Source organism: Bison bison, unplaced genomic scaffold (assembly GCF_000754665.1).
Source record: "Bison bison bison isolate TAMUID 2011002044 unplaced genomic scaffold, Bison_UMD1.0 scf7180017864263, whole genome shotgun sequence".
NCBI lineage: Eukaryota > Metazoa > Chordata > Mammalia > Artiodactyla > Bovidae > Bison > Bison bison.
The window spans coordinates 6,817,888-6,836,061 of record NW_011494835.1 but is presented as its reverse complement, the minus strand read 5'-3'; the positions used below and the strand labels follow the sequence as shown (position 1 = coordinate 6,836,061).

The 18,174-nt window shown below is 39.7% G+C and overlaps 1 protein-coding gene across 1 annotated transcript in view; it reads left to right on the top strand.

Annotated features, from left to right (window-relative positions):
* The first annotated feature begins 2,748 nt into the window (after positions 1 to 2,748).
* Positions 2,749 to 18,174, top strand: part of LOC104994649 — a 21,796-nt gene continuing 6,370 nt past the window's right edge. Inside the window, exon 1 of the mRNA XM_010848296.1 lies at positions 2,749 to 2,934. Coding sequence (XP_010846598.1) covers positions 2,812 to 2,934 — 123 coding nt within the window. The 5' untranslated portion in view covers positions 2,749 to 2,811. The remainder of the gene's footprint in view (positions 2,935 to 18,174) is intronic.

The following is an 18,174-nucleotide window of genomic DNA, read 5'->3' as shown; positions in this document are numbered from 1 at the left end:
ATGGCAACCCACTCCAGTATTCTTGCCTGGAGAATCCCAGGGACGGGGGAGCCTGGTGGGCTTCCGTCTATGGGGTTGCACAGAGTTGGACACGACTGAATCGACTTAGCAGCAGCAGCAGCAGCAGCATGTCCAACAGACCCCATGGACTGTAGCCCACCAGGCTCCTCTGTCCACAGGATTTTTCCAGGCAAGAGCATTGGAGTGGCTTGCCATTTTCTTCTTCAGAGGATCTTCCCGATCCAGTCTCCTGCAAGTCTCCTGCTTTGCAGGCTGATTCTTTACCACTGAGCCACCAGGGAAGATAAACAATAGCTGCTCACCAAAAGAAATTTACAAGACGCAGTCCCTGCTCTCAAGAACCCTACACACTTATAAATAATCATGAACTGAAGAAGTATGATCATCAACATTATGTTTACAGTCGCTTTAGAGTTTTGGAAATACTTATTTCTTGCAATCCTTAAAATAAGTGTTTCAGATCAGTCCTGTTTTGTGATTAAGGACAAAGAGAAACATAAACATTAAATTATTTAACTGCTGCTTAGCATGTCCAACACAGAACTTACGCCAAAATAGAAACATATTTATATTTTCCCAGATGACAGTAGCTCTACCTGTGTATAACACTAGGGCATGCTTGTGTGTGTGTGCTTAGTCTCTCAGTCGTGTCCCATTCTTTGCAATGCTATGGACTGTAGCCTGCCAGTCTCCTCTGTCCATGGAATTCTCCAGGCAAGAATACTGGAGTGGGTTGCCATGCCCTCCTCCAGGGGATCTTCTAAACCCATTATGGGTAGTTATTTGTGAGTCGAAAATACTTTCATAATATAGGATCTGTTTGCATGTGCCCAGTTGTGACCGCATGGACTGTAGCCCACCAGCTTCTTCTGTCAATGGAATTTTTCCAACAAGAATACTGGAGCAGGTTGCCAGGAACCCAGGGATTGAACATACGTTTCCTACATTGGCAGACAGATTCTTTATCACTGTGCCACCTGGGAAGCTCCCATACATTATATGATCTAATATGCAATAATCAAGCTGTGTTTGACAGAAGAAATACCACCTAGCACAGTGTTTTCTCAAATTGTGGTCTGCCTACAGAGTAATTTCCTTGAGTGTTTGTTATAAACACGAATTCAAGGTCTTCATTCTTCAGACTTCCTGAATCAGAACCTCTAGAGATGAGGTCCTAGAAATTAATGTTTTTAAGCCAGAGGCTCACATGAGTTTTATGCACCATGATGTTTAGGTATTTCTGACTTAACACATTTAATTACACACAGCCTTAGTGATCTAACAGTTATAGGAATGAAATCAGACATCTGCAGGATTCCACTCAGTCCCTCCTTTAGGTTTTGCCTCTTAGTCTAGTCATATTTCCCTTTTTATTCTCTTCCCTCTAAATTAAAATATTCATAAATTAGAAAGACTAAGAATTATGCCATCATGTCATCTAATTTGTGATATTCCAAATTAATCAGTGAATGAGTATCAATTTTTGTAGCAAATACCATAAAATAAAAACTTAGAATTGGAAAGGAAATTAACTGAGTGGCTCTTAGGCTCAGATAAGGAAACCCATTTCCAGGAAAGTGGACTTGCTTAGCTAGGAAGTTGGTATGGATGGTCCTTTTGAAACTACTCATTTTTAAATGACTATCTCATTTGGGGAAATCATCATAAAATTCAGTTAACATTTAGAATTAAAACCCAGCTTTAGTTACATTTAATTGTGTGCGCACTAGAGCATAGAATTCAATTTTGGAATCCTGAACCATATTTTATTACTTGTCTTTATGAATAGTTAATGGACATTTGCTATTCCTATGCATGTATTCCTCATTATATGCCCACAGTGGTAGGAGTAAGTACTTGTATTCCCATTTGCTAAATGAGGGATCTGAGGCGTGTATAGATTAGAAGTAGGAACTAGGAAACAGGAGGTCAAGGGTTTCCTGGTAAGGCCAGCAGGCCCTGTTTTCTAAAATGAGCTAGTTAAGCTGAGTTGGAGATGGAAGACAATGACTGGTGTATGTTAATTTTCTTGACAGGGATTTTCCATAAGTGCAGTATAGCTTAGGTTTAGATTTGTGATGTTGGCCTGACCACTGAGGTGGCCTCCATTTGGTGAGTCCAGATGTACGGGTTAACTTTATTAATATAATATAACCATGTGTTACTTTTGCTTCATGATTTTAAGCTTACCTTACTTTGCTTTTCATTTTCCTTGGTGTTCCTACAGTTTATTTTCTTCTGCTTCATCTTTTCATCCTATACTTTCTTTTAGAGCAAAATCACTTTCTTTTTATTATACTACTCTAATTTTAACAGTTACTAAAAATGAAGATTCAAGTTAGTCACTTTTTATATTGTATTACTTTGGCAAAAACAACCTTTTCCCTGTTTTATTTTTCTTCAGATTGAGGCAGTTTGACTAACTTGGTTTGTTCAAACTGAGGGACAAGAGGAAATAAATCTGGGTGTTCAGCATAAAAAGAGCTAATGACAAAGACATGTTTAGGGACAGGGGCTTTTTGTCTTTCCTAGGTTATTCTTCATGTCTTTTTGATATCTCTGTTCTCTGGTTCTTATCTTTAAAAGACAGCTGCTTTACCCCAGGCATAAATCAGAATAGAAAAGCCAGTTACCCAGCAAAGCTGGGCCTGGAGGGAGGATGAAAGGGAATAAGCCTCCAGAGAAGGAGAAAGGAAGAATAAAGGACCCCTGGAGAGTCCACTGGGCCAAACACAACAAACACGCCGGTGAGCACAGACAGAACAGAGGCACTGACTAGGGAAGAAAAAGATGACGCCTTTGATGCCTCATAACCAGAAAAGAAGATCCCAGGCGAGTGACACACATGCCTTGGGAACAATTCTGCCCCAGAAGTACAAGGCGCACGCCCGCGATTCATGGAGTACATGGGAGGTAAGGGCTCAATTCCCGGGCACGAGACCAAACAGGAAAAGAGGGAGAAATGTGCTAATTGTAAATCATGGTTACATAACATAGGAACCACACTGTATTTTTCCACAATGCTGCAGTTAAGAATTAATAGAGGAAATATTTGTTTTCTTGGAGAATATATTGAAGACACATTTATTTAAGATTATATGCATCAAAAGTTTTTTCAAAATGTATATATACACACAAATTTGGACTTCCTGACTTAATCAGTTAGTTTATTTAAAAACCTGTAAACAAAGAACTCATAAAACACTCATTAAAATTTAGCTGATTATTTGACACCAGATAGCTAGCCTCACATTTTTCCATTTTTTAATCTGCTGATAGAAATCATATAAACATAGTTTAATTTATACGAACTTAGCTGAAAAGTTGGAGGACTAATATCAATTTCAGTTAATGTTTTTATGTTTTGAAAGTTTGTTTGGTATCAAACAGAGCTTTTAAAAAGTTGAAGCTCTGTGTGAGGAAAATAAAAATCTACTACGAGACTTGCTTGCTATTACTGTTGTCAGCTCATTCATATTTTAACATCCTCTTACTCTGAGGTATTAGAAACTGGATTATTTTCATGCAGGTAAATAAAGGTGATGGGGGCTACAGAGGTGGTGGAGGGGGGATGCTAGTGGTTTTGTGATGGCAAAGAAAATGTATTTATGAACTAATGAAAAAGTACACATTTTTCATTAATGTGTAAAGCTAGAAATGCAACTTTAGGTACTTTAATGGTACTGGTCTTGATTTGTACTGCTTCTCACAACTCCCCTTAAATCTACCGCTTTATCTCTGTGCATTTCTTTTCTCTTAGTTGATGGCTAATGGACATTGTACACCTGATAATCCCCAAAGAAATGAAACTAGACAGGACCTTTAAGGAGCATAAAAATTCAACTCTGAGCTGTGTACACACACACACACACACACACACATACACACACACATATCAGAAACCAAAAGAATTTAGGGAGAAACTGTGAGGTACGCATAAGAAAAAAAGCTATGGAATATATTAAGGTAGAACTTAGTTTTACAGAATACTCTTGAACAGAAACTATTGTAACTGCTATGCTGTCAGGCAATACTGAGTCTGAATAACAGCAATTATATGAATATTTTAAGACTACAGATACTTCCTTATGTATAGGGTTTTTAAAAAATTAGTTTTAAAAAAACTTTTGCACCATATGGATACAGTGCAAAATTCAAGAATTATAGTAAGAGGAAGCCACTAATCCCCTATCACAAACTCCTACTTCATCACTCCTAACCTTCACCCACCAAATTCTGCCCCCTGGAGGCAACTACAGTTAAGATATCTTGTGTGTTGTCCAGAAATGTTATATGCAAAATTTCAAACGCTCTATTTTGTCTCTTGGTTGAAACTTAAGAACTTCAGCTTTCCATTGACTTAAAACAGCAAAGTAGAATTCTAGTCTTTGGTTCTCACATGGAAATGACTTCCATATCAGTCCAGACAACTGAGAGTTTGCTGATTATGCCAGGCATGGTCCCCATTCTGCCTTAGAGAGAGTTCTTTTCTCTCTCAAGATAAATAGACAACTCCTAGGAAGCTGTCCTCCCTTAATGGACCCTATTTCATTAGTTCATCGCCAAGAAATTACAGCTGATCCAAATGAAAATGTAAAATGAATGTGATTTACTTGTTTAGTTTGAATGATATGGGTGACCTGGACTGTGAAAAGAGACAGATTACTCTTTGTTTTTTATTGTTATAACCAAGCTTTCCTATCTGTTTTGGGTGAATTATGACCAGCCACCTGAAAATACACTAATTAAAAAAAACCAAAACAAAAACAAAACAGGGAGAAGCTATGCATCTTCCTCCTTGCAGAGTACTGATAAATTTATACAACTATCTTGTCTATATAAAATACTTATTATTAATAATTCAGCAATAGAGCTTTCTCTTTAAAAAATTGATGATGTCACCAAAATAGCTATAATTTGCAACCATTTAAAACTTACTAAAATGGTATGGCAGAAAGTCCTTATCCAAATATCCATGGCTCCTATAATGCCAAAGTTTTGTTTTGATATTTATAGCAGATAAATGCCAGCACTGTGTTAGTTCTCATTGCAATAAATGTGAGATTAAATTGGAATGACAAACAAGCTATGATGACAGTTAATGACGGGAACACTCTCTGGTACTCCCTGCTGCCATCTAAACTGGTCCACATAGCAGTCCGACAGGTGGGTTGCTGGGTGCAAATTGTTGTTATTGTTTGGTCACTGAGTCCTGTCTGATGACCCCATGGACTTTAGCCTGCCAGACTCCTGTGTCCATGGAATTCTCGAGGCAAGAATACTGGAGGGGGTTGCCATTTCTTTCTCCAGGGGATCTTCCCTACCCAGGGATCAAACCTGTGTCTCCTGCATTGGCAGGCAGATTCCTGACTACTGAGCCACCTGGGAAGAAAGACTGCTGGGTGTAAATAGGACCATTCAAATTTGGCAGAACAGTTACACAGTGATTGTATTCAAGATGAGCATCTCATATCTCAGAAAGTATCCTAGTTGTATTGCTAGTTATGAATCATTATGCCCTTAGTATGTGCCAGCAGGAAGTCACAAGAGTCTACACCTCTTCAATACTTATTTTCCTAGGTCAACCATCATTAAAATGTTCATTTGTCATTATTTATAAATTAAATTTGAGTCTCTGAGGATAAAAGTCTTTTTTCTACCTTCTAAATTAAAATTTTATTTTAACGCTATAAACAGACTTTTTTTTTTAAATCAAGTATTTCACAAGGTTTATCATTTAAAAACAGCAGTCTTCTCCTCCTTCCTTCTCCTGATTATTGTTCCTCAAAAACTACTTTCAACTTTTAGATCTTTCTCCTGGTATTTATAAATAACATTCATGTAGTACTATTTTGTTCAGTGTATTAATATTGATAAATTCTTATTTCTAACCTCTGCACTCCTGTCCTTCAAACACGAAGTTACCCTTTCTTTGTTCTAGTATAGCTACAGCTTCCTCTTTGCTAAACCAATATTCAATGTTTATTATTATGCCCATTTAAATATCATTTACAGCTGACCCATGTAGTATATTATAGGGGAGGAAAAATGTTTTCCTTGACCCTTTTGATTGAGTCTGAAAGTTAAACTGACAAAGACAGATTAATAGGAGGAGGAAAGCATAATTTATTTGACATGTTTTTACATGACATAGGGACCTTCATAAAGAAATGAAGATCTGAAGAAGTGGTTAAACCTGAATGTTTTTGCTAGGTCTGATGAAGAATGGACAGCTGTGAAGAAATGTGATAGGACAAAGGGTGTGAAGTCAATGACGTGACAGGGAAAACTTAGCGAGACCTGTTCATCCGGATTCTGGGTCCTAGAGAAAAGGATGTTCCTTTCTTATAGGTATAGGGAGGGTACCTCTACAGGAGAGATCATGTGACCTGCTTCAGGGGAGAGGGGCAGGGGAAGGTCAAAGAGACCCTCTTGCTTATTCAGTTTTCTCAGACTCTTTCAACTTAAAATATTAAATATGCCAAGGTGCCATATTTTGGGGTCTCCTGAGCTCCATCAACACAATGATTACAATTACTTTCTTCTATAATTTTGTTGTCTCGACAGTTATACTTTCATCTTTTTATTTTTTGGATTAATTTTCCATATGCTTATATCTAATTCATCCTGTGTTGCTTTACAAAGTGTTACCTTCCTCTTAATATATTCTAGAAGAGGTGGAAAGAATACACAGAAGAACTGTACAAAAAAGATCTTCATAACCCAGATAATCATGATAGTGTGATCACTCACCTAGAGCCGTACATCCTGGAATGTGAAGTCAACTGGACCTTACGAAGCATCACTAGGAGCAAAGCTAGTGGAGATGATGGAATTCCAGTTGAGCTATTTCAAATCCTGAAAGATGATGCTGTGAAAGTGCTGCACTCAATATGCCAGCAAATTTGGAAAACTCAGCAGTAGCCACAGGACTGGAAAAGGTCAGGTTTCATTCCAATCTCAAAGAAAGGCAATGCCACAGAATGCTCAAACTACCGCACAATTGCTAGTAAAGTAATGCTCAAAATTCTCCAAGCCAGGCTTCAGCAATACATGAACCGTGAACTTCCAGATGTCCAAGCTGGTTTTAGAAAAGGCAGAGGAACCAGAGATCAAATTGCCAACATCCACTGGATCATCGAAAAAGCAAGAGTTCCAGTAAAACGTCTATTTCTGCTTTATTGACTATGCCAAAGGCTTTGTGTGGATTACGATAAACTGTGGAAAATCTGAAAGAGATGGGAATACCAGACCATCTGACCTGCCTCTTGAGAAACCTATATGCAGGTTAGGAAGCAACAGTTCGAACTGGACATGGAACAACAGACTGGTTCCAAATAGGAAAAGGAGTCCGTCAAGGCTGTATATTGTCATGCTGCTTATTTAACTTATATGCAGAGCACATCATGAGAAACGCTGGGCTGGATGAAGCACAAGCTGGAATCAAAATTGCTGGGAGAAATATGAATAACTTCAGATATGCAGATGACACCACCCTTATGGCAGAAAGTAAAGAAGAACTAAAGAGACTCTTGATGAAAGTGAACGAGGAGAGTGAAAAAGTTGGCTGAAAGCTCAACATGCAGAAAACTAAGATTATGGCATCTGGTCCCATCACTTCATGGCAAATAGATGGGGAAACAGTGGAAATAGTGGCTGACTTTATTTTAGGGGCTCCAAAATCACTGCAGATCGTGATTGCGGCCATGAAATTAAAATATGCTTATTCCTTGGATGGAAAGTTATGACCAACCTAGACAGCATATTGAAGAGCAGAGGCATTACTTTGTCAACAAAGGTCCGTCTAGTCAAGGCTATGGTTTTTCCAGTGGTCATGTATGGATGTGAGATTTGGACTGTAAAGAAAACTGAGCGCCAAAGAATTGATGGTTGTGAACTGTAGTGTTGGAGAAGACTCTTGAGAGTCCCTTGGACTGCAAGGAGATCCAACCAGTCCATCATAAAGGAGATCAGTCCTGGGTATTCATTGGAAGGACTGATGCTAAAGCTGAAACTCCAATACTTTGGCCACTTGATGTGAAGGGCTGACTCATTTGAAAAAACCCTGGAGAAGGGGATGACAGAGGATGAGATGGTTGGATGGCATCACTAACTCAATGGACATGGGTTTGGCTGGACTCTGGGAGTTGGTGATGGACAGGGAGGCCTGGCGTGCTGTGATTCATGGGGCTGCAAAGAGTCAGACACGACTGAGCGACTGAATTGAACTGAACACTTCGGATAATCTTGGATTTCCCTTTTCTCTTTAAGACACACCTTCCCTCCTACTGCTCCAATCTGGAAATTTGTTCTCACCACCTGCTTCTCAGGAGCCTTCCTGGAATGCCCATCACAGCATCCCAGAAATCCCCTTTGCCCTCCTCCTGTACTGGATCCCTCATCCTTGGATCCTGAGATGTACCTCTTCTTGGTTTACTCTCCTTTTCTGATGGAGTGCATCCTCTAGTAATTTCCTACAAGACTGCGTGAGAGGTAGATGTGGAGACATTTCTGTATCTGAACAGGAAAATGTCCTAAGCCTACCATTAACTTATGTGATAGTTAGACTGGGTGTCTAGAATTCTAGATTTCAATGGCTTTATTCTTAAAATTTGCAGGGTTTGTTCTACCATGCTGCAGGTAGCAGCTTTGAGGCTGAGATATCTGAAGTATTCTGATTCATGCTTCTTGGTATGTGACTTCCCTTTCCTTTTCCCTCTTCTCTTCTCATCCCCGACCCTCAGGAGCTTTTAGAATCCCTTTTCTTTAGCCAGTGCTCTGAAGTGTCTCAGTGATACTTGTTTATATGATTTGTTTCCTTCCTGTAGTGCTGGACATCACCTTCAGTTATAGTGTGACCTTTCAGTCTGGAAATTCCTGTCTTTCAGTTCTGGGAAATTTTCTTAAATTGATTGTTTGATAATTTTCTCCTCTTCATTTTTACTCATTTCTTTATGGAACTCTTATATTTGGAAATCAGATTTCCTGGAAAGATGCTCTAATTCCCTAACCTTTTTGTTTGCTGTTCTCTCTCTCTCCCACGGCCCCCACCTCTCTCATTGGTTTCCTGTCAATTTAATGAGGTTTCAGGAGGGAGTAAACTCCAATACTTTGGCCACCTGATGAGAAGAGATGACTCATTTGAAAAGACCCCGATGCTGGGAGGGATTGAGAGCAGGAGGAGAAGGGGACAACAGAAAATAAGATGGTTGGATGGCATCACCAACTCAATGGACATGAGTTTGAGTAAACTCTGGGAGTTGGTGATGGACAGGGAGGCCTGGCATGCTGCGATTCATGGGGTCGCAAAGAGTCAGACACGACTGAGCGACTGAACTGAACTGAACTGAATACATGAATATATATTTGTTGCATGATATTTAATCACAAGTCTGACAATTGTGAAAAAACTGAAGTTTTGCAGTAAACTAACTGTTCCCTAAGAGCTAGTGGCTAAGCCCTGCTGCTGCTGCTGCTAAGTTGCTTAAGTTGCGTCTGACTCTGTGCGATCCCATAGATGGCAGCCCACCAGGCTCCTCTATCCCTGGGATTCTCCAGGTAAGAATATTGGAGTGGGTTGCCATTTCCTTCTCCAGGCTAAGCCTTAGTGGCCAGTATTAAACCGGTAGTTGATATGGCATTATCCTTTTTATTTTTTAAATATGAAATCACCTTACATGAAAACTTATGAGGATGCCTGACTAATTATTAACTAGTCTAGAAATGCATCCACAAAGTTTAGGATAGGGAAATTATTCCCAAGTAGGAGAAAAAAAAAATCCCTTGAATGAAATCTTTATCTTGTCCATAATGTTAAGCCGGCCCCAAATTTCGGTGACATTCGATTATATGGCATTATATGGCATTCTCTTGGCCATATAAACACCCAACACTCAAAATACAAACGTGTCATTTTTACTACTAATCTGAAATGCTACTACTGAAAAATAGTAGTGTATACTACTACTAAATACTACTACTACTGAAAAATACTACAGTTGCTTAATTTATATATAGGAGAAGAAAATGCCAGATTTTATCCTAATTTGAGCTTATATTTTTAGCCTTCTACACAGATAATTATGATTCAAGGGACATTCAAGAATGCATGCTCCTTTAACTGATTATTGTGGTTCTCTTTTAGCTTAACAGTGGCTTTCGATATTCCTTATATGTTCCCCAAGCTTTCACTCCTCTAATGTTAACCAGGACTAGTTTTTTTCTGTAGCATGGACATACATGTGGATTGCAGGCGCTGCTGCCAGCTTCCCCTCCAACATGAGGACCAGATCTGTCATTCAGGAAATAGGTGCAAAGATTATTCCTGGGCTAAACACTCACAGGAAGGGTGAATATGTAAGATGGCATAGGAGACATGTAGCAATCATGAGAGATGAGTCACGCATTTAATTGAAAAAGCCATAAGTTTTATCTTTTTTTTCCTCTCAGGTTTTATTTTATTATAATTTATTAGAGAGTATCTTGGAGAAGGCAATGGCACCCCATTCTAGTACTCTTGCCTGGAAAATCCCATGGGCAGAGGAGCCTGGTAGGCTGCAGTCCATGGGGTCACTAAGAGTCGGACATGACTTCGCGACTTCACTTTCACTTTTCACTTTCATGCATTGGAGAAGGAAATGGCAACCTACTCCAGTATTCTTGCCTGGAGAATCCCAGGGATGGGGGAGCCTGGTGGGCTGCCATCTATGGGGCCGCACAGAGTCAGACACGACTGAAGTGACTTAGCAGCAGAGAGTATCTTTCCCCTAGTTGTTTAGTTGCTAAGTCATGTCAGGCTCTTTGTGACCTCATGGACTGTAGCTCGCCAGGTTCCTCTGTCCATGGAATTTCCCAGGCAAGAATACTGGAGTGGGGAGCCTTTCCCTGCTCCAGGGGATCTTCCCACCCCAGGGATCGAACCTGCATCTCCTGCATTGGATTTTTACTAAGCCATTGGGAAACCCCACTTTTCCCCCACCACAGTTTACCTGTTGATCAGTTATTTATTGCAACTGAGGGCATGAAAGGGTAGTAGGCCATGAGAAAAGGGTTAACAGCAAGTTTGGGCTGATCCAGGCCTGCCTTGGAATGTCTCCTCATGGTACTGTTTCCATGGCCACAGCAGAGTGAAGATAAAATGTGGAATGTTGTGTCTATCTTGCTTTATTTACCCTTGGTCTGTGCAGCTGGGGTGCAGTGAGTGGTGGTGCAGGCCTTAGGCTGACCTGACTGGAACGGTTTAAAAGACAGGTGGAAAGTTGAGGGCGGCCTCACGGAGGCCCAGGGACCACACACACCTGCTCTGTGGCCGCCCTGCAAGTTGTGGCGGAGGGGTGGCTTCCAGGCCCCCGGATGAATGCAGAGATTATACCACCTGTATTTCCTCCCGCATTTCCCTCCATAAAGCTGAGCAAATAGACTGTTAGACTGAAGCCAGTTTGTGGCTTGTGAGCCTGGCTGTCAAGTTGGACTAGTAACAACCACTGAGGTACTGTAAAAGCAAATTCAAAACTGTTATCTCAGGTTCTTTTTTTTTTTTTTTGTAATTAAAGCTATTTTCATTTTGTAAATTACCAGTGTATTTTATGGTTTCCTATTTCTCAATAAATGAATTCAATGGGTTTTCCCTAACTGAAGCTAAGGACAAGCTAGAGATAACCAGTAAGTATTGTAAATTAAGTTCAAGTTCTGCTCCACTTAGACTCATTCATTGAACTATTAAAGAAGCTACAGTGTATGAGGCAGGTAGCTGGGTATACAAAGAAAAATGAAAATAAGCAGAACAACCTTTCTTTTGTGGAGCCTATACAATGTGGGTTTATGCGTGAGTGGGGCTGGGAGTGGTATCACTGATGCTGTAACAGAGGTGAGTACCCATCGCTATGGAAGAAAAGGAGGGTCCTCTAACCGTCCTGAAGAGCTCAGGTGAGATGGGGGCGGTTAAAGTGAGTCCACAACAGTGGGGAAGGAGAAGAGTGAACATATGAGAGACAGGAGTCTGATGACACAGAACTTGGAATTGATTGAATGTAAGGGAAGGGGTTTGCCCAGGTGGCTCAGTGGTAAAGAATCTACTTGCCAATCAGGAGACACGAGTTCAATCCCTGGGTCGAGAAGATCCCCTGGAGAAGAAAATGGCAACCCTGTCCAGTACTCTTGCCTGGAGAATCCCATGGACAGAGGAACCTGGCGGGCTACAGTCCATGGGGTCGCAAAGAGTCGGACAGGACTGAGAGGCTGAGCACCTGTGCACGGGAGGTAAGGAGGGGTGAGCTGTGAGGGAGAAGACAGGGTATTTAACTCTGGACAAGTACCATCCTCTTCTCTCCCCTGGAACAATGTAGTCTGCATCTTTATAAAAGAGCTTATCATTCTGTTTTGCAACTTGCTTATATCTCCCCCCACAACTTTGAAATGCTTGAAATCAAGGCCCAGGTCCTATATTTATCTTTGTAACCACAGAGCGTAGCACAAACTATGTCCTCAGATTTATAGGACTGACTATAGCCAGGGACTGAAATACTGATTTCAGTCTTTTATCACAAAGGATGCACTTAAAACTCTTTTTTCTCGTAATGAATTTTGTGTTTTAATACATTTCTACTAAGCAAATTGCAATATAAAAATAATCTCTGGCTTATGATCCTTGCTGATATAAACACACACCATAATCCTTAAAAAATTCCAATCAAAAGTAAAGCAACTTGATGTTTTGGTTAGTTTTAGCAGTGCTACTGTAGTTAAATATTGTGTGTGTGTGTGCTCAGTCACTCAGTCCTGTCCTATGAAATACTAAAATAGCTTGGAATTTCCTTTTTTCCCTTCATGCTGATTTTTAGGATTAATGCTTGGTGATGTAGCTAACTTTAGCTCATTATTACTTAAAAATTCAGCACAATGTTGAACTTTTAATGCTGGCTTGGTTGCTACTTCTATGAGAAGAGAGGGTAAGAGATGAGAATGAGTGTGTTTTTATCTTTACAGTGCTTTAATTCTTAAAAAAAAGTCTGGAGTGAATATGGCAAAATATAAACCTACTCAATATGGCTGGTGGGTACATGGGAATCAAATTTATTTTCTGAATGCTTTAAAATTTCATACTTTAAAAGTGAAATGGCTGATTTCAAATGCCTTTTTAAAACAAATACCCATTAAAAAGTTAACACATTTACTCATGATAAAAAAAAAATACTGTGAAATTCTCTTCTAAATACTGATTGAAAACATCTGCCCTTAACTTTAGAAAGGATAATTTTAAAAACATCAGAGTAAACACAGAATTTCAATTATTGACAATAAGGGAAGACAGATCATAAATTATATGAGAATTTTAACAATTGAAAATTTGATATTTAAAATTAAGATTTCATTGAAGCCTATAAACCCTAAATTATCACCTTTATTCAGATGACTCAGACATCTAGACATCTGTAAAATTCCTAACACCCATAGCCAGCAGCCTGCTGTACCACCCTTCTTGAGCCCAATGTGATCCAAACAAAAGTCAGCCACCTCTGCCTCCTCTCCCACTGAGTGCATTCTAATCTGGTCCTCTTAATCCAGTGATTGGAGTCACTGCAAGTCAGAAGCCCAGGGCAATTTTTTTGGTCATTAAGCCTTGCAATGTTAGCATTCACTTCATCCCAGGCTTCTTTACAGGAGTCTTTTTAAAACTGTGTCTACTTTATCAAGGTTGTAAGTAAATTAGCATTAGTCCATGAACTCAAACATACACAAACTGGGACACAGTCAATGAGTGAAAGCATGTGCATGAATGAGGGTTCCCAGGCAGCGCTGTGGAACAGTCTTGTTATCCTGGGCTTATCTCTACTCCCCCAAGCAACGAATGATCATCTGACACACAGACCAAATGAATCCCTGGGCTAAATATCAGTAGAGCTTAAATTTTTTAATGTATTATGTTCCCAGAAGTTTGAATATTTTCCTTACTCCCCAGTGGAACATCTTGTGTACTTCACTTTGACAGCTGTGGCTTTATATTGTGATCAGAGTGACAGTTTTGAAACTCAAAATGATCATGTTCCCCCCTAACTCATGTCCCTCTCCCCCTCTTCCATAGACATGAACACTCCAGAGATTACCTATTGCTCTTAAAATAAGACCAAAATCCTAACATAGCCTTTGATCAAAACTTTTCTTAATTTTCCCACTGTCTCCTCCAGCTTCATCTTCCCCAAACTAACCCTTGCTCTTTGATACAAAGAAATGAAAAGTTGAGCTTTCTTGTTATACAGTTTCATTCTAGTACTTACCACAGTTGTAATTTTACTTGCATATTTTATTATTAGTATTTATCTCCCATATCATAAGCAATAATGTTTTCAATATTGTTTTTGTTTTGATCACTACCTAGTATCTAGCATAGTCCCTGGCTCATTTCTTTTTAATGAACAAATGGTCTAAAGAGAAAGAAGATAAATCATTCTCTCAAAAGATTTATATTTACATAATGCATTTGCCTATGAACCCAGATAAAAGAAGGATATGTGAAAAAAATTCAAGCATCAATCAATAAAGGGGAAATATAAGTAAGTAATATTTATGAGCTTATAGGAAGAAAATGGAAGCTCCTTAAAATTGGAAAAGAATAAAAATGGTTTTAGATTTGGAGGAAGACATAGACTCACTGCTTTGAGCTGATGGCATAAAATTATAGATGACAGTAACAAATTTGACCTTTACTTTTTATCAGTATTGCCTTTGGGTATGTAGATTGTGGAAAATGGCCTAGATGTTCTTAATAAGTTAGCCTATATATATTTTTTGGTCCAAATGAATTATATACTTAGAAGGCTTGCAGGTGAAATTAATAAATTGTATTATGTGGATGTGTATACATACATGTAGGCTAAGTTGCTTCAGTCGTGTCTGACTCTTTGTGACCCTATGATTGTAGCCCTCCAGGCTCCTATGTCCATGGGATTCTCCTGGCAAGAAAACTGGAGTGGGTTGCCATGCCCTCCTCCAGGGGATCTTCCTGATCCAGAGACTGAACCCATGTCTCCTAAGTCTCCTGCATCTCCACTAGTGCCACCTGGGAAGCCCCGAAAGTAAGCCCTATTGGCTTTCAAAACCAAGTGCCCAGAGGGTGAAATCAGGTGAGCCAGGTGACAGTTCACGTACAGCGGGTTGAATTTCATCACAGGAACCCTGATTTGGGGGAATCCTGATCTTTTATACCAGACAGGAAGCCTGACTAACCTTTGCTTTGGAGGGTGTGTTTATTTCCTAGGTGACAAAAATACCACAAACTGCTGAAAACCACAAACACTTATTCTCTCACAATTCAGGAGGCCAGAAATCTGAGGTCAAGTTATTGGCAGGTTTGGTTATTTCTTGGAGAAGGCAATGGCACCCCACTCCAGTACTCTTGCCTGGAAAATCCCATGGACGGAGGAGCCTGGTAGGCTGCAGTCCATGGGGTCGCATAGAGTCGGACACGACTGAAGCGACTTAGGAGCAGCAGCAGCAGTAGCAGTTGGTTATTTCTGGAGGCTCTGCTCCATACTTTTCTTCCAGCTTCTAGTGGCTCCAGAAATCCTTGGTGTGGGGGAGGCTCACCACATACAACTCAAGTACAACTCCTTGAATGCAGTATCTGTTTACCTGTGACCCATGAGACTAAAGAGACAAGTCATCTGACTCCACACACCCAACATATGATGTTGGAACCAGCATAGGAAAACTGCCATAGACATTACAGTTCAAAAATGGGGAAAGTGGGAGTCACAAAGGAGTTCCCAGTCTAGAGCAGTTCTGGGGTACCCCCAGACAAAGACTGGAAGTTGCTTGATTGGATTCCAAGGTCTGGAATGACTCCGGACCTTCTCCATGACTTCTGGCTCCATCCTCTGAGCCCTTGGCTTCACTCTCTGATTCATCCTTCCTTTCTTCATCACAGAAATCATGTTTTGCAGGTGAGTTTTCTTAGCTTACTTCCTGTAAGTAGAAAATCAGAGGTTCAATGACCTCTTTTTATTTTGCACCCTCTCTGTCCCTATGAGTATCTTTGCTGATATAATTCTCTCAAATCTTTCTGGACATTCTGTGAGGCTCATTAGAGTTCACTCCATTGCACAGAGCCACCATCACACATCATTTTCTACTTTTCTTTGCCCATTGTTTTCATCTATCTCTTTGAAATTTGTACCTCTTGCTTCACACTATTCCCTATTATCCTTCTGTTCTTTATAGCATTTATTATCATCCAATATAAATTTTACTTTTTAAAAAATTTATTGTCTGTTCACTCATTTTCTAACCCAACTATAATTTAAGCTATAATTGGTCAGTGAATTTTGCTTGTTTTGTTCACAGTTATCAGAACAGTGTCTGACACATACAAAATACTGAATTAATGACATAATTTCAAAAAGGATTTGAAGAGTTTCAAAACAGACATTCATCTTCTGTGAAACTTTGTGACATATAGAAATATGTGAAAGAGTATTTGTTCAGGAAGCAGAATCAATAGAGATGACTTTGGATGCCCTAATAGGATTAAAAAATTAAAGTCTCCTCCAATGCACACACATATTCGCACAGACCAAAAAAAAAAAAATACAAAAACACTTCAACAATAAGGAACACCACTACTATCACAAATGCACTCACACAAAGACTGAAACAAAGACTTTTCAATACATTATTGTGAATAACCAACCAAAGAGGAAAGAGATATGTTATCAAAGTTGAAGTTACATTATAGAAATTAGAGTAATATACAACTTATTGTGTAAGTATAAATATTTATAATTATAACTCATCATTTTGTTCATATTGGACTATGCTAATTATTTTTTCTCTAGTGTATCTTCAATATGACCATTAAATATATTTAATTATCTTTGTTTTGTGCTTATAAGAACTCTAAATGAAAGTCTGTAAAACACCATCTCTTGTTCTCCAAGTTTTCAATTCCTGATTGATTTGTTTGGTTAAAAGACTTGAGTGGAAAAGTCTATTTTTAAGCTCTTGATCTTGGAATCAGTAATAGATATTTAGCTTTCATGGCAGCTGTAGAGAATTGAGTTTTTAAGTTTGAAGCTACATTTTTTTCTTCTCCTAGAAGAAAAATCATACCTGAGAGGGAAGATGTCAATCACACTGTATTTTTCTCAGAGTCTGAGGCCCTCCTCAGAATCCAGCTAGGTAAGGGTAAGAGAAGGGTATGGGGCCCTGAGCTGTCCATGCTGGTGAAGCTCTTCATGGTCTTGCTGCATTTCAAGGCTGCCCCACAGGACTGAGTTTCCTCTCAGCCACTGACCTCTGCATGAATCAACATCTCAGAAGGTGCTTGCCATATTTCTGAAAACAGTAATGGCCACATTGATTCTGTTGATGGACAATGTAAACTTGTTTGAGCATCAACCCATGGCTGAAGTACAAGCTTCTTATGGGAAGAACCTCACTTAGTAGAGCTTCCTGAAGGGAACTTACAGGTATGTTCAAGTTGCTAGAGAAGACTGATGTTGGGAGTACCCTGGTGGCCTAGTGGATAGGATTTGGGCTTTTACTGCCATGGCCCAGGTTTGATCCCTGGTCAGAAAACTGAGATTCTGCAAGCAATGCAGCATGGCCAAAAAAGAAAAAAAAAAAAAAAATTGATGTCAAAGCTCCTGCTAATCCACCAGCTCTTTTAGAAAGTATCCTCCACCATCAGACGAGGCTACTGGTATGGGCTGAATTTTGTCCTCCACCAAATTCATACGTTAAAGTCCTAACCTCCCTGCTGACACTGTACCTCAGAATGTGACTGTATCTGGAGACAGGGTCTTTACAGAGGTAATTATGTTAAAATAAGTTCATTAGTATGGGCTTTTGGTGTCCTCATAAAAGGAGGAAATTTGGTCACAGAGATGTGAAGAGGACAGATGAGGCAGTTATAGGGAGAAGACAGTCATTTATAAGTCAAGGAGGAAGGCCTAGAAAAAACCAATCCTGCTGACACCTTGATCTGGAGCATCTGGTTATAGATTGTGAGAAAATTCCTTTCTGCTGTGTAAGCCACCCAGTTTGTCACATTTGGTTATGTCAGCCCTAGCAAGCTGTGGGTTTTCTCATCTTCCGGAGACCCGCTGGCTCACCTGGACCTCTTTAGGGAGGAAGCTGAAAGTGCCATCTGAAGGTCTT